Below are 16,433 nucleotides of genomic sequence, written 5' to 3' on the forward strand. Positions count from 1 at the left end.
CAATTTAATAGTTAATATTAGTTCCACCTGAATGCCCATATTTACTTGAACATGCCAGTTTATCCATGTTTCAAGTTCTTATTAAATTCTCGGGAATTTCAAAATATATTCGTCTTCTATGATTTCAATTTTTTAATTGAATTTCTCGTCGCATCACTTACCCCAGCATAAGCCAGTCGACTAAAATTAGAAAATTAATGAAAAACACATTTTGGCAAAAGGCCTCAGTCGACGCCAAAATCACTTGAGCGGCTCGAATGCCAAATAAAAAGGCAGTGCCTCTGCCTTTTGGCCAAAAAAAAAAAAAAAATAAAATAAAACAGTTTCCACCGACAAAATGAAAAAGGAAAACGTAGCGAAAAAAAATTAATTATTACGAAAAATTTCACAACAAGTCGAAGGCGGAAGGACAATAAAAGGCAATGCCACAAAAAGGAGCTCACGAAAAAGAAGAAAACTAAATAAATGGAAAAGGAGCAAGTAAACGAGTCACAAAAAGGACTCGAGGTGAGCATTTTCTTGGCTTTTGGTGTGGTCAGCACACTTGGCCAAGCGCGGAACCGGCTGAGACAGCGACAACAAAAAGGTCCTGCGAGCGACTAGAAAGGATCACTCTGGCAAAACGGTTTGCCCATCGCAGCTGTTTGTCCTTTTGTCAGGTGAAGAGCCACGGAAACTTTACGTTTTTCCCAGGTACCTGCCCAAATTGTCTACGTTTTTCAAGGGATTTGACACAATTCTAGTGAAAATTGTGGCCCACAAAAAGGATAAAGTTAAATGAATTTAATTGTCTGTGTTAATATTATTTGTGACAACAAAGATTCTGGTTGCTCTGGTTAAGTGGTGGAGCAATTTAATTATGTTTGAGCATCACATTACATCTTAAGAAAGTTGTCAATGCTTAATCTTGCTGGGTTTTTAACTTTTAGATAGTATTTTTTATATTTTAGACCCCATCACTTGAACTTACTAATTTATATTACTATTTATGAACTCACCCATCGCTCTGTTCGCCGCCCATGCGACTGCTGGCCAGGGAATTCCGAGTGCTCTCCCGCTCGATGCCCAGCGTGGTGGTGGACAGCCCCAGGACTGTGGTTCCGTGGCGACCTTTGGGTGATGCCTGCTGGTGGTAAACTCCGGCCGGATGCTGCTGGTGGTTGTGGTGGTGCGACTGCTGGTGGCTGGCGGCATATCGCTGTGGGCTGCTGGGGTACTGCAGCTGCAGGTGGTTCGATAGGGAAAATTCGGATTTGGTTGGTGAGCCGGTGGTGGATGACGAGGCCACCGACTCCAGGCCACGGGATAGCTTCAGCATCTCGGCACCGAACTGATGCAAGGCCGTCATGGTCGTGGGCGTTGGCTCCTTTATGCTACATAAACATGAATAATATATATGGTAATTTGCACTACAACACTGGCTGGCACACTCGATAACTCACCTGGAATCGGGCAGCCAGAGCTCGTGGTTGTCCAAAGTGCTGAGATCCGTATCCGTGGAATTGGCCGAGTGGGCGTGCAGCACCGAGGAGGCGTTACCCGGACCCGGTTTCAAAAGGCGCCGCCAGGTGCAACGTCGTTCTGTGGAGCACGAACACGGGTTAAACGGATATACAGTTTCCATTAAATTGCATTCAGTTCAATAGTGCGCTACGAAAAGTCACAAATTCGCTAATAAACTCGCACGAGCACACTTAAATGCCCCTTCAACATATGCACTGAGAGAAATTGGTTCAAACCTTAAAAAATAGTGCACGAAAGTATTGTAACTTGTGTAAAGTGCATTTTTTATATAGATTAGGCATATTGATTATTTGTTTAATAGTTGCTAAGTTATTTTTCTCTGAGTAAAAAGTACAATATGGCAAATCCGACTACGTGCCTGACCGAAATGCGGACGCTTTACACCAGAGATTTGGCTTAAAATAACTGCCCAAATCCACGGCACCAACACAGATGCGCACCCACACATACACACACACCCTAATGCCTGCAGCTGAGGCTTCAAATCCACTCAGACGAATCGGGGACACCGCGTCCTGCGAAGCGCCCCTAAATGCTCGCTACGATTTTTGGCAAAAATGCCCTGCAGTGCACGCGATTCGACTGCAGTCACCATCACCATCAGCATTTACCATTCAGCATTCAGCATTCGCCACCAGAAGCAGTCCATTAAATATTCCCCAACTGTATTGACTTTCGGCATCCACAGCTCCACAGCTTGTCCCCCAGAAAATTACTCTCTGTCCCCTTTGGGGCTCAAGGCAATCCAATCGGATGAGAAATGGGAGCGCTGAATAAATTCTGCGCGCAGACAATGGCATTAGGAGCCACTTAGTTATGCTTAAAATAAATTGAATCTGGTCTATTGAATTGTGAAGGGATAATGGAAGCGAAGGATCTTGGATTGTTTTTGGCCAAAAGCTCCAGCTAACTGGGCTGGCTAGTAACGAGAAGGATAATTAGGGATGCAAGAAGCAATTAAGAATCCTTAAATCTAAAGTAACAGACTGCTAACTTTTTAATATATGCTACAGGTTTAAAGCGTAATGGAAATTTCCAAAAGTGGTTAATAAGACTACAAGTTACCGCAGCTTTTGAGTTTTTTAAAACTCCCCCCACGCAACGGGGCTAAAACGAGGCTTCGTTGAAAAGTTGGTGCTTAAAACTTCGGTTTTAAAACTAGTCGAGCACTATGGAAAAGCTCTTAGAGCATTACAAGCCATTTACGTAGCTGGCCCTCGATTCATGGCAGCGTGGAAATTAGCTATCTACACATATGGGCCGGATTTTCATCCTATTTGTAGGGTTGTGTGTGTGCAAGTGGGCGGAACGGGTGATTGTCCTGGGGTGTTTGCCCCCCATTTCCATCCGGTTCAATGTCGACGACAATGTCGATTTTGTGTGCATTGCTGCGGCTTAGTCGCACTTTGGGCCCCAGAAATCCCAGGGACACGGATTCAGGGAGTATCCGGCACATGTCTCTGCATTGTTTGTCTAGTGTTGAAACCCCCTCACCTCCCCACTTTTGAGCACTTTCCCATGCCGGTCCTGATCCGCCCATTTTCTACTTTCTACTTTTGTCGAGTGTCGTGTAAAGTTTTCAGTGCAAAAAGTGCAATCCGGAGAACAAAATGCAAATTTTAGGCAAACTGAAAATCATATTAAGCTGCAGCAGCAGCAGTAGTAGCTCCTCGTGGACACTTCTGGGGGTCAGAAGTGTGGTGTCTAGCATCCTTACCCAAGGCCGGTGCCTGGCCGAGCCATCCACTGGCCCATCCGGGAGTGGCCGCCGCCGTCTGCTGTCCACCACCCAGATTCTGTCGCTGCCGGGCCAAAAGGCGGACGGTCAGGCAATATGTCAGCAGCATCACGCCCAGCGGAATGTAGAAGCATACAATGGAGCCGACCAGCTTGTACACCGGATCCGGTATCTGGCAAGTTCCATTCACCAGCACCGAGGCGTGATTCTGGAATCAAAGGAGAGATAGCAGGGCGAGCACGGAATTAATTTGGCTAAGTAAAGGACATATGTATGCGCAAAATATTTCAGACACTTGTCTCCCTTTGGATTTTAATTATTGACTTGGCACAGTGTTTGTAATTTTCACTCTAGATTTTAAGTACTAGGTTAACTGGGGAATTTCACTTTGAAAAGTCTTCTTAATGGGTTTTAACTATACGATTAAGGCAAATGGAATGCCAAAAGGGTACTATATTTAACGCATATTTTAAATATAGTATATAAACAAAAGAATAGCACTATTACTCACCTTGGAGTACATCAAGCTCAAGGGCAAGCTCATGGCGATGCTCAGCAGCCAAACGAAAACAATTTTGAGAGTGACCCGCCGACGTGTTTTATTCCGGCCAAATCGCATTGGGTATCGCAGCGATAAATATCTGTCCACGGATATGGTGCACAGGTGCATGATGCTGGCCGTGCAGAATAGGACATCCAGGCAGATCCACGTGAGGCAGTGCTCCGAGCCCAAAGGAAAGTAGCCTGCAAAAGGAAAAAAAAACCGATTATCCATTGTATTTTCTTGGCCAGCTTGTAAATGTTCCTCCACCGACTTATTTAAGTGGCTGCAATACTTTCTACCTATGTGTACACACGATTTACGATTGGCTTGGTCGGCGGCAAACAATGCAATGTTGGCTAGCCATTTTTATTTAATACTCCCCACCTTTTTTGTTGGCCATATTTTCCCGGGAGCCACTGGTTCATTCGTGAGCTGCCAAATGATATTGCCAAGAGGGGGCAGCTTATGCAACATATTTCAGGCCAACTGGCCCACATATGAGCGGCTATTCCCGATGCTGTGGCCATCGTTTTGCACAGCTGTTGGACGTCATAACTCAGCGCGCCACTCTCGCCCAATTCCCATAAAAGTACAATTGTGTGTGCACTGCCAAAAAAATCTTAGAATAATATTGAAAAATATAAGGCTGACTTACAAAACATGCCTAGAAGATTTCTAAGGAATATATGATTTATTTCCTTACATAGAGTAATTTATTTTTCATTTTAAAATTTGAATTAAAGTTGATTTGTTTCTCTGTAGCCTGTAGGTCGAGTATCTCCCACATATTCGGTGAGTGATACTTGTGTTTACTCTGTTGTTGCGTGTGCCCTGAGATTTGGGCGCGGGATTTGTGAATCCAGAATCTGGTCGAACATGAATCCGTATGGCCGCTGGGAAAAGGAATTTCCTAACGAGATAGCCCACAGAAAATGAGATAAGTTTGGGGCAAGATGGATCGATACAGTTGAAACTATACGACTTTAAATATAACTTTGATTTGTTAAAGTGACGACTATACAAAAATTGCTTTAAGTTCAATGTTCTAATAAATATTGATGGCCAAAATTAAGGGTCACTTTCCGAAATGTACAACCATTTCTTGGGGAAATTTTTGATTCCAAACAAATTGACCTAATGACGAGTCCATTTCATTTTATACATTTTTCAGAATTCATTTTTAACGAAATGCCCTTAAAAAGGCACTGGCATCTGTTGAATGCCGTAGCTTTACACATTTTTTTTTGTTTTTTAGGGGGAAACAACCATAAGGATTTGTTTATGGCCAGGCAATATTTTCCAGCCCCCAATTTCGCGCTTAAATTGCAATAATGCCGAGCCCTCGAGTCCGAAGCGAAAATGTTACAAATGACACGGCCATTGGGTTTGGCTAAAAATAGGGCCGTCCAGACCATTTGGCCCGTAAGTAAAGTGTCAATAAGATCAATTTGGCCAGCAGACGGTAGCCGAAAACCTTTAAAACGAACGAAATTTGTTTAAGCTGCAACCGAAAAAGTCGAATGGAAACGGGGCATGTTAAATTGAATAAAAGCCGGTGCTGGCCAGTGAAAAAAAAAAAAACAAAAAAGGGAAACTTGGGGCACATTCTGATCCGGGAAAACAGCAAACGGAACCTGAGATTTGGGGTCTGTGGGGGATGGTTTCCCAGGAACCTCAGTGCCCCGGTTGCTTACTTCTCCTTTGAGGAGCAGGACAAAGCTTTTATTTGTGTTTCTGTCTTTATTTTGGTTTTTATTTTATTTTTTTTGAGATGCCTCCTTTCTTGGGGAAAGCATTTCAACTTACAAATGCGAAACAAATTTCAAACAAAAGCGCAAAACTTTCCCGTTTTCCAGTTCCGCTGCCAAAGTCAGGGTAAATAAATTTTTAGCTGATTTCTTTTGTGTAGAATTCGCTTTGCATGGGGCCAAAATGGGGCCGAAATGGTTATAAAATGGGGCCAAAATCGGGCGGAGGGCTCGTCATAAAACTAAACTGAAACACAAATAGCCGGCGAAGCTGATGACGAGCAAAGTTGGCAGGAAAATGACTTGGTAAATGAGTTGAAACTTATTTAATTTGTTGTAAGTTTAAGTGGATATATACGAGTAGAGGCGTCTGGAGCAGCCGCATGGCAATGGAAACTAGGGTCCAGTCGGGCTAATGATTCGGTTGTTTGCCAAATTGAGTGAATGACAAAACATGGACAGTGGGGAAAAATCGTGAATACAATATAGAATATATACTATACACCGGTCCATGACAACATAAGCCTTTGTGTGAGCTACCATAACAAATATTTGTACTTTTTTTTCCGCGTTGCTGAACCAAAGGCAAACAATTCACGCAGAGGTCGGAAAACGGTCGGAAAAATGGGGGAAAAATCGGGTGAAAATATGATGATTTATGAATGGCGATTTCGCACACGTGTGTGTGTGTGTGTGTGTGTGTTTTGTTGTGTGTGCACGAGCCTTTGTTGGACTTTCCTACTTTGCTTTCTCCACCCGGCGGCATCGATTTCAATTTTAGTTTCAGTTGGCTCAAACACAGCATCCCGTCATCAATTAGATACAAGTCTGTAGAAAATTGTGTTTGCCCAGCAAACGGACTTAATAGCAGGGAAATGACTGGCCAAAAAGGGTTTGGGTTTCACCTCTTTTTTTTCGGTCAACCGATTAGGAAAAGTTTCGTCGAAACAAAAGAAAAAAATAATGAGATCATCTGCAGCTCAAATTAATTTCGATAAAAAAGCTCAACCTTTACTAAATATAAACATTTTTTTGTCCGCAATTTTAAACCATTTAACCGCATTTTAATAATCATATCGAATTAGCTGTGTGGCATAAATAATAATTATGTTTTTTCCCATTAAATTGTATGAATGCTACAAAAAATTTACATTGCAATTCAGTGGAAATAATTCAGTCTTTTCTTGTATTTTTGTCACTTTAAATTGTTGGAAATTCGTTGTTGGAAATCCTTTGAAAATATTTGGCAAATAAGCAAACCAAATAAACATCAGCGTAAATCCCGAGGCAATCAGAAATAAAATATCAAATACCTGACGACAAATAAAAGTCACACATACTGTAGAGCAAACAGAAAAACGCTCATATATCCAAGCCCAAATAATTTGTGTCAATAAAAAAAAGGGCGAGCGATAATAAAATGCAAATATAAAAAAATCATTGAGTCGAGCTCTGAAAATTGCTGTGATTATAAAATAAGTCCGTGCCACTCATTGTTGTTGTTGCTGTTGCTGCCACGCACATTTTAGGCGGTACAAACCAGCAACAATAACAATTTCAATAACAAATCACAGAAATATGAGGAAAACAAATTGAACCCAGGAGCGGGGTTGGGGGCCAAGTGTCGAATTTTATTCCATTTCTTTTATTTTCCTGCTTCTGGCAGCTGACAAGCGACAGCCACTTACAACGGCGATAACAGCAACGGCAACTCCAGTGATAAGAATTATATACAGGGGCGTAGTAACTTAACCAAGGGGGTTAAGAAAATATCTTATACCCACTTCTATAAATCCATTCGAACTTCAAAACTTATATTAAAATGTTTCAATCTTGAGTTTATAATAGGGGAATTTATAGAAAATAGTGAGTTATAGATACAATGGTTAGGCATCGCTTATAAGAACATTTATTTTGAAGATACGCCCCTGTATTTTTCGACAGATATCGCACGTGTCGCCTGGGGATCGAAACATAGCTGCTGGGAGGGGTCAGTTCAGTCAGAATCCCCATCGATAATTTTCTTCCTGATTTCCCAACTCCAGTAATAATCAATCATTTAAAGAGTGCGCATGTTTTGCGACATATTCTTAAAGCGGATACTTAATTGCCCGATTTGCCAGACATTTGATGCTCGGTTTATGACCCCTCATGTGCGTGGGTGTGCGTGTGTGGGCGCTGTGATTGAGTGGGCGTGGCAGCCGCCCGCGGTGCTTGTTGACACGTTGTCACCTCGGCTGTCATCCAAATTTATGGGGTGCCCCCGAAAAGAGGCCAGAGATGACTGTTTTTAGTCCGGCGGGGATTTTGGCAGCTCCCTTTTTATTTCGCTGACTGACAACAGTTTTTTGACTCTTAGCCCCTCCGCATGTAAGCACACATATCATTTTCATTTGCATTTCGCGCGTCCCGTTGACACATTTGCATGACCATGCATATGTTTATTCATACGCAGATGTATAGCACGGGAATCTGAATATATTTGTGTCTGCTTGAATCTGTGACCGACCTTCGACCCTCGCGAGTTGTACTTGGCTAGCTTCCATTTTTTTCAGGACTTTTATGACTAGGTAGCAGAGGGTATGGAGGACTATTCCTGTACCTGTTTAGATGAGCTTTTTAAATAGATAGTGAAAAACCAGCTATACAATGAATTCATTCATTGAAAATAACAAAAATAAATGCCACAATTATCGTTTTAATGGCCACATAAAATTCGAGTACTGCCTGACATTTGAATCCGTTCTCTGCTGATTTTAGTTGTTTCTGCTCGTTGTAACCGATGCTGCGAACCTCTGTTGTTCAGGGGCATTGTTTCTGTAACTTTTTTGTTATGTGGTCAAATATTTGTGTTGACAGCATGCAAAAACATTAACGCCATGCGGAAAATCCGCAAAGGGTTGCCCAGATACATATGCGACTTTTTGCTTGGGGTTGATGCACTGGACGAGTTGGGATTTCATCTATGATTATAATTAATAGTTAAAGCACCCTTACACAGTTCGTATTTTATATTTATGAATGCGCCGACACACACCTGAATCCCCTGAATCGCTTTACAATCGTGCACAGAAAAATCACCCATAATCACCACGTAATACAGTCCGTACCGAGGTCTCCCTTAGGGGAAGCTATTAGCATGCATATGATAGACACTTCCGCACAACTTGCTGGCCAGGACACTTAGGAATCCGGAAAGGCAAGGAACTCATGGCGGAACATGCGGTAACTACGTGCTGGGCCAAAAAAGTGGAAAATAAGAAAGGAACAGAGAAAGTTGCTCATGTGGTTGATGTTAAGTTGGCTCAAAGCGCTTGACGGGTCCATCATCATCATCATCGTCGTCGTCGTCGTCGTCGACGTCCTGATGAGCCTGGGATGTACGGGCGAGTAAATAACCTTAGGGTAGAAATCTGCCTGCCATGCATAAAGTAAACTATTTAATGGCCTTTCGATTTCCATCGATGTGCCATAAACGCATTTTCCCAGGCCATCGGATCTCGGACGGAAATCGAAAGCTGTTCACTGAATCGAGGTTACCACTGGTGGTTGGAGGTCGATTAGGGATGGCCCACCACGAACGTCCTTCTTATCAGGCCCGGTGAAATCGTTTTCCTTACGCAATTCGCCCTGACAGAGTCATCTTCATTTTCAGCCCACCACCTCCTCCTTGTCGTCCTCTTTGACTTTTGATTTCGTTTCAAGTTCCCATCGCACCACCCACCAAACCATCTAACCACCGCACCACCCAACCATCAGTGGGTGGTTCGGTCGACAATAATAATGCAAATGGCTTTGGTTTCGGCTTCGGCTTCCGTGTGACCCACAAGTTCGTCCTCACCTGGTGGGCCAGGTGCTTGGCTCTGACTTTGGCCTTTGCTTTCGCCATTCGGTTCCTTTGTTGGGCATTTTTGTAGTGCCGCTGACACTTTTATTTTTAGCGAACCGAGTGCTTCCTGATTTTCTTTGATGTCTGCCAGCAGCTGGCAGTCGAATGGTTAAAACCTTAATATGGAAAATGCTATGCATTCGCCGCGACTTTTTGATTGCATTTGCATTTGAAATGGTGCGGTCGATATGGTGATTGATTTATCGAGCAGCTTACGAAGTAACTTTAATCGCGTTCGTAGTTTGTACGTTATTCTTAGCAACTAACACGCAATCAGAAATTTGAATTAATCATATAAATGCACTTTATAAGTCTTTAGTATGGGAAAGCAATACTATCTCTACGAGGTTATCAAATCCCACGAAAGTCTTTAATATGCACCGAATTCTTGCATAGTTTTTCCTTTTTCACTTTTTCGGAAATAATGAAATACGAAATCAGCTTACCCCACATGAGCCATAAGTACGGCTTTTCAAAATTTTCCACTGACAACTTTGTCGCCTTTTTCTCATATCTCAAGATGAAGCGAGTGTTTATCCATATGCTCAGGAAAACTCGGCACGGTCTTCAACTTTTCCGAGAGCGCAAGTAAAGCAAACCTTCAACGTTTTTCCTCTACCCAAAACTCGCGCCATTGACAGCTGCCAGCTTAGCAAGGGCGGAAAACTGAAACTACAACAAATTTTCATACATCCCATATGAGTGGGAGCTTGTGTCCTTTCGGTCCATGGTCTTCGGCTGGGTCCCAAAGCAAATATATGTGTATAAATAAATGCTTGTTTGTGTTGGAAAATCACATGGTGAGCACAGACAGATAAAGGACAAGACACGAAATTCAATTAAATTTCGAACAAGTTTTTATAAGCACATTCCTCGTGTTTTGTATTGAATTTTTAATACGTATCTATGTTCTCTCTTTTTTTTTCTTTGTTCGTTTTTGACAGCTCAGACACCCTGAATAGCTGAACCCATGTCCTGCGAACCATCTACTCAACAGGTCCTTTATTGTCCGGCTTTAATGAGTTTAAGGTTGGTTCGGGGGGAAATAATGCTTGATAAAACAAGACAATTTTAAATGGAATTTTTATAAATTAACAAAGACCATATTTGTGCTGCTGGTTAATGGATTAATATGATTCCAGGTATTTAATGATTTTATGAGCCATTTTATAGGGTATCTGTTAGTTCAACATTGCATAGACCGACTCATTTAACTTTCGCCATAATTGTTGTGGCTCTCGATGTCTCGTCGAGTGCTATTGGCCTTCCATTTAGACCTGGTCGCCATTCTATTCCCTTCTTGCCAACTTTTTATATTTACACAGCTTTATTTTTGTATTGTTTCCGCCTCGCTTAACGCGAAAAGTGGACGGGGAAAATGGCGGAGATTGAGGTGTCTCTCTGGGTCTCTGGTTGGGATGCTTCCTTCCGGCTTTCATTTTTGGCCGCAACTTTTGCTCCTGCTATTGACATTGCTCTAATGTGGCATATAAAGTGGCGAATGCTTCGATTTTCCGCCCAGCGATTTTCCACCATTCGGCATTCAGCAGCGTCATTAAGCTGAGCGCTCTATTCCTGGCATTCATTAAACTCCTAACTTGCTGTGGAAGCTTGCGTAAATTGCTTCGCTTCCGTTGCGTCATTACACGACGCCTTAGCGTTTCATTATACTTATTGTTTGTCTATTACGAGAGTTTTTCTTATGGACTCTTTAGCACACTTTTCCACCCCATCCCACCCATCCTTCCATTCCATTTTCAGCTTTATTATTCTCGTTTTGGGTTCTGGCTGGCTGGTTGGCGTGTGTTTTCCTACTAGAGGGGGAAAAGTTTTCAAATAGATTACAAAGCACTTGTAATACCTTTGTTTCCCCGCTGCCGTTGTGCATCGCATAGTTATTGCAACTCTCTTTAAATATATATAGCCAATGAAAAGCCATTCAGCATTTTCATCAGCAGCATCTATTAGTTACAACGCGCAAACTGAAAACTTTCCATAGTTTATATCAGTAAGGAAAACATGCCAATAAGTAAAGTTTTTAGGAGAAAAAAAAAACAAAACAAAGAATGTTTAGTATTGCCTTTATAGGCGGCATCCTAAAAGGTTTTCTCTTAAATCTTTTTATTTATCAATGAAGAAAACCCAATCATTAGGAAAAGTTTCGAACAACAAAACGAAGTTCAGGCGGAAGTTCTTGTAATAACTTTAAAGGGTTGTGAAAAGTTCGATAATTTTTTTGTTAAAGCGAAAGAACATCTGTGACCTTTGTACCGGATTTACCCATAGTTTGGCTTGCTTAAAGTTCCAACAAAGTCCACTCAACAAAATTCTTAAAATAATACAGAAATTCAAAACATTTTGCAAAGTTCGTATAGGCTATTTAATAATTTAAAGTACAACTACCAGTACCACAGGCTCTATTCAATTCGTTCAGGGTCGTCAAACTGTTTTCAATCAAATTATGATCAAAACTTTGCCCAAACAAACCCCAAAACAATAAGGTAGGAAAAGGGATACCATATCACTTTCAAGGTCATTAGCCATGCCATCAATACCGGCTGCCGGCAGTTTATTTAGTATGTTTCCTTGCCAATTTGTTGAGACAACCGGAACATCACAAGATATTACAAACTTTTCTCCTTGCGGATATAAAAGGTCCGAATACACAGGAGACACACTCACACAGAGGCATACACACACACATACAGAAGGTTCGTCCTTTTTGGGCATAATAAAATAAAATTACAAGATGTCGACGCCGGGACGAATTTAGCATATGAGCATGTGAGCAATGCATGAATCCCACACACACACACATATCTCATCTTTATGGTTTTGTTTTTCGGCCGCACAAGAGCATATTTTTGAGACATTTATGCGACGACCACAATGACAAGTATTTCAGCTGCAGATGTTTCCCCGGCACAGCTTAATTCGCATTTTCCCCCAACTCACATGTTTTCCAGTTAATCAAATAAGCGGCAAAAGCTGGCATTTTAATGTTATGAGGACTAGTTTTATGACAGATTTTTAAGAAGGTATTAAAGGCAATGCGTCAAGTTGTTTAATATTGCAATTTTTGATATTATGTTTGATCTAGAAAAATGTATATATGTATAATTCCATATTCCTTACCTTACTCTATGTGGAAAATTCAAAACGAACCAAAACTTGCAACTATTTTCGAACTTCTTGCCAAAATAGCATTTTACAACAATAAGTTCTGATGGCCTGTTAAAAATAATTCCACAAGTGCTAGCCATATTCAGCCTGGCCATTTAAAGACCGGAAGAGTACCGAAAACTTTCGTATCGCTTTTTTAGACAGCCGGACAACCGCAGAACAGACTCAATGGACACCCCTACCGGGCCGGAAAGCCAAGACCGCAAAATGCTTTTGAGCCATTTTAGAGGCTTTTCTATGGCTGAGATTTTGCGAAAGTGCAACTGGCCATGGCAAGTGCAATGCAAAATTTAATACACTTTCAGCCGTCGCATTCAGACCAACGAAAAAGTTTTCGCATAATTTTCACAATGAACATGTACACACGAAGGGATTTATATATATTTATATATGAGCTTATATATTTACGTATATGAGAAAACTCAGTGGGTGTTGGGTGTTGGCCAGAATCAGCCCTTCATTCACGTTGGCCAACTTTTCGACACTGTTTGTGAGTCACCGAGCTTGACTCGGATATAATGGCCCGTCTGCGGCCAAAGGACGCCCTCTCGAATGGTAAAAATAGTCTCGGGAAATTTCAACGCAAAGTAGCAAAAGTTTGTCGTTCAATGTCAATTATATTGAGATTTATGCATAATTTGAATTGACTTTGCTCCGACGCCTCGGCTTTGTATGCTCGATTTGGTATTATAAACTGAAAGCCACTGATCTAAAAATACTAGACATTGCCGGCGGTAATGCCGTCGAATCTGCCCTAAACCATGAGCTATATTTGCTCCATGCTCCATGGAAATGTCCCATTCATAGTTGTTTTTCTATTCTATTCCCTGGCCATTTTTGACACGTGTCAGTTTCAATATTTGCCCAAGCAGCACGTGTGTGGTAAAATTTCCAGTTTGTTACCTATATAACAATTTAAAAGAGGCACTTCACAACTTGCTGACTTGGTCAGTCAGTCGGGCCGGAAATTGTAGAGGAAAATTAAGTTTTATGTGCGCAAAGACACTACGAATGCCGGTGGCTTTTGTTTATATTTGCGTAGTAACTGGTTCTGCAATTTTAATGAAAGCCCCAAAATGGTCAAGGCAAAAAATCAACAATAAGCCGAACGAAATTTTCACAAACGGAGCGGGAGAGTGCTGTCCATACATAGGATATGTGATTTAATTAAATGAAAATTTCTACATCTAAAGAACCATGCGCATATGGAGATGAAATTTACATGATATGCATTTTCTCATTGTGGCTTCTACTATCCTGAAATTGTTGCTCATGTTTGCAACCGGAGATTTTGGTTGCACAAAACAAGCAGTGCCATTGCACAATCTCAACAAGGCCAAAATAAACAGAAGTGATTTTAGACAGACGTGGGTAACATAACATAAATTGGCTTGGCTAAAATTTGCATCGATTGTATTTTAAATATGGTACATAAAATAACAGTTTAGCTTTCATGCGTAAACAGTTGTTAAATAGGTTTTCATTACTTCCATGTGTTTCTATTAACCAAAGTGTAAAATCAATTAAAACATGACTGGCACAATATCAAGTCAATTAAATAATATCATATTCACAGACAGCTACCACAAACACCTTATACTTAAAGGTTATATACACCTTAAAATGCTTTAAACTTTTTGCACATATTTATCAACTTTAAATTGAACAGAGAGGCGAAAAAGGTCCTGCCTGTCCGGCCATTCTCTAAGTGACAGGATATTAAATGATAGCCGGCAGCTAAACAGAATGCGAAGCAGACTCATTTTTTTTTTGCCCGAACGAAGCGAGCGTATCAAAGCAGATGCAAATGATTCTATATCGCGGGTCCTGGGATCCTGAGATCCTGCGATGGGAGGTGGCTTTGGCAATTTAACGCCACTAATCGAGTGACATGATGGCAATAATTCCAATTTGGTCCTGTCACGTCCTGTGGCGGTCGCGACCGCTGAATATGTACAAGTGGGCTGCCTCGAGAGCCTCCGTCTCTCCAATTATTCGAATCGCAGGCGCAGTTAAGCCAAAGGCAGCTAAAACGTGCCTGGCATTTTATTCATGCTTAACGGTATAATTTTTGGTTGCTCGGTTGTCTATAATTATTTATAACTCACGTGCCACAAACAGTGGGAGTGACGGCAGGACGAAGAGGACGCGCAATGCGAGCTTCTTATGCCGCATTACGCATACGCCACGTTGTCAAAGGGCAAGCACGTGCTGCTGCCGCCTGAATTGGGCTTTCAGTTCTTAAGTGCGCTTAGCCAGCCGTGTGCAGATACACAGTGAACAATAAAAATTCTAAAATTGTTTATAATTATGTCCATGAGGATGAGAACCCTTTAAACTGTACTACTAGTCATAAAAACAATAACGATTGGAACTGAGATTTACCTAAGCTTTAAATGCCTCATAAAAGTAAGTGAATTCGAGCAAACCGATGTGACGATGGATTATTCATGTTGAAGTATTTATAGTTCTGCTATTTTTTTGGCCGTGTTCAGGTAAGTTTGCGGCAAGGTCGTCTCGCTTGTTGACAGTCAACTTGAGGTAGGCGGACAGGGCCGAACTTGTCACGCAAATGCGTCGCTGCTTGTCGGCTGACACTCGAACCCCGGGAAAGCTGGAGAAGGAATCCGCACACCTCTTGTTGTCCTGGCAAACAGCGAGATACAAATGCGATATGATGTTTCATTCGAATTTGTCCGGCGTGGGCGTTGGCCAAAAATGAAATATGACTTGACAATTCCGCACTGCCGCTGCTCAACAGTTGCTGTTTTCGGCCGGGCTAACTAGTCCGGAGCTGGCCAAAAAGTTGTCCTGAGAGCCACGGCTCGTTAATCAAATCCCAAAAAGGATAGTCGAAACTTGATGCAAAACTCGGACGGCCTGTCAGTGTCAAAGCTTGATAAATGAAGTGGCCAATGATGGGTCTGCAAATCCCGGAGTCCAATGGATTTCCCCCACCCTTCCGCTCCAGGCGGCTACTTTGCATGCAGGCGGCTATTTTACATGCGACGACTTCTTTGACTCCTTAATTAAATAAACACTCTGTGAAAGCGTGCATTCAAAAATAAGAAAAAGTGGGTGGAACGGAAAAATCCCCTGAAAGCTTTAAGCTGCCGCTGAATAAGCATGCGACAAAAGGACACTGGGGGCGCCATTCAAGTCGCCATGAAAGGATGGCAAAGCCACGGCGCGATGGGGCTCTTACTTGCGGCAATTTTCGCACTCTTTCGCAATGTCAGCCAGCCGGCACATAAATTACATGGCACTTACTTTGCGCCCTGCAAATGAACCTGCGGCCACTTAAAGTGCAAGAGTGCTTTCACAATGCCATTGCCCGAATTAAATATTAAACCCACAGAGCCGGTGACGACTATGAAAAATGCATTTCTTAATCCATTAGCGTTGCCATTTACTTAAAAATAATATACGAGCGAATGCCTGCAGTCGTTCCGGGGGGTCCACCATCTCCACCCTTTCCATCTCTCGAGTCCTCGGGACACTCAGACAATCGCATGCAAACAATCGATGAATGAATAATGGCAGAGTCCTTCCACCCTTCGACAATTTACTCGGCAGCTCACATGCGGAGACGCAGGAGCGACAACAGCAATCTGTCAGGCAATTTGCAAAAGTGCATTCCAAACTTCCGCATGTGCATCTGCAAGCTCATCAGAAACTTAAATCGGTTTGGAAATAATCATCGAATGGCTTAAAACAAAAGAGAATACAGCAGTGCCTGACAACTTAAAGATCTCATAGATCGGAGGCTGTTTCATTGCTAGATTCAGATACAGAATAGAGCTTAAT

The 16,433-nt window shown here is 42.0% G+C and overlaps 1 protein-coding gene across 1 annotated transcript in view; it reads right to left on the reverse strand.

Moving 5' to 3' along the window:
- Positions 1-16,433, reverse strand: part of LOC6739699 (dopamine D2-like receptor) — a 42,293-nt gene that overhangs the window by 6,144 nt on the left and 19,716 nt on the right. The window contains exons 3-6 of the mRNA XM_016172068.3: positions 3,774-4,006; positions 3,242-3,470; positions 1,443-1,581; positions 999-1,373 (exon numbers count right to left, since the gene is read on the reverse strand). Of these exons, the coding sequence (XP_016035602.2) occupies positions 999-1,373; positions 1,443-1,581; positions 3,242-3,470; positions 3,774-4,006 (976 nt within the window). The remainder of the gene's footprint in view (positions 1-998; positions 1,374-1,442; positions 1,582-3,241; positions 3,471-3,773; positions 4,007-16,433) is intronic.

This window comes from Drosophila simulans, chromosome 3R, assembly GCF_016746395.2.
Source record: "Drosophila simulans strain w501 chromosome 3R, Prin_Dsim_3.1, whole genome shotgun sequence".
NCBI lineage: Eukaryota > Metazoa > Arthropoda > Insecta > Diptera > Drosophilidae > Drosophila > Drosophila simulans.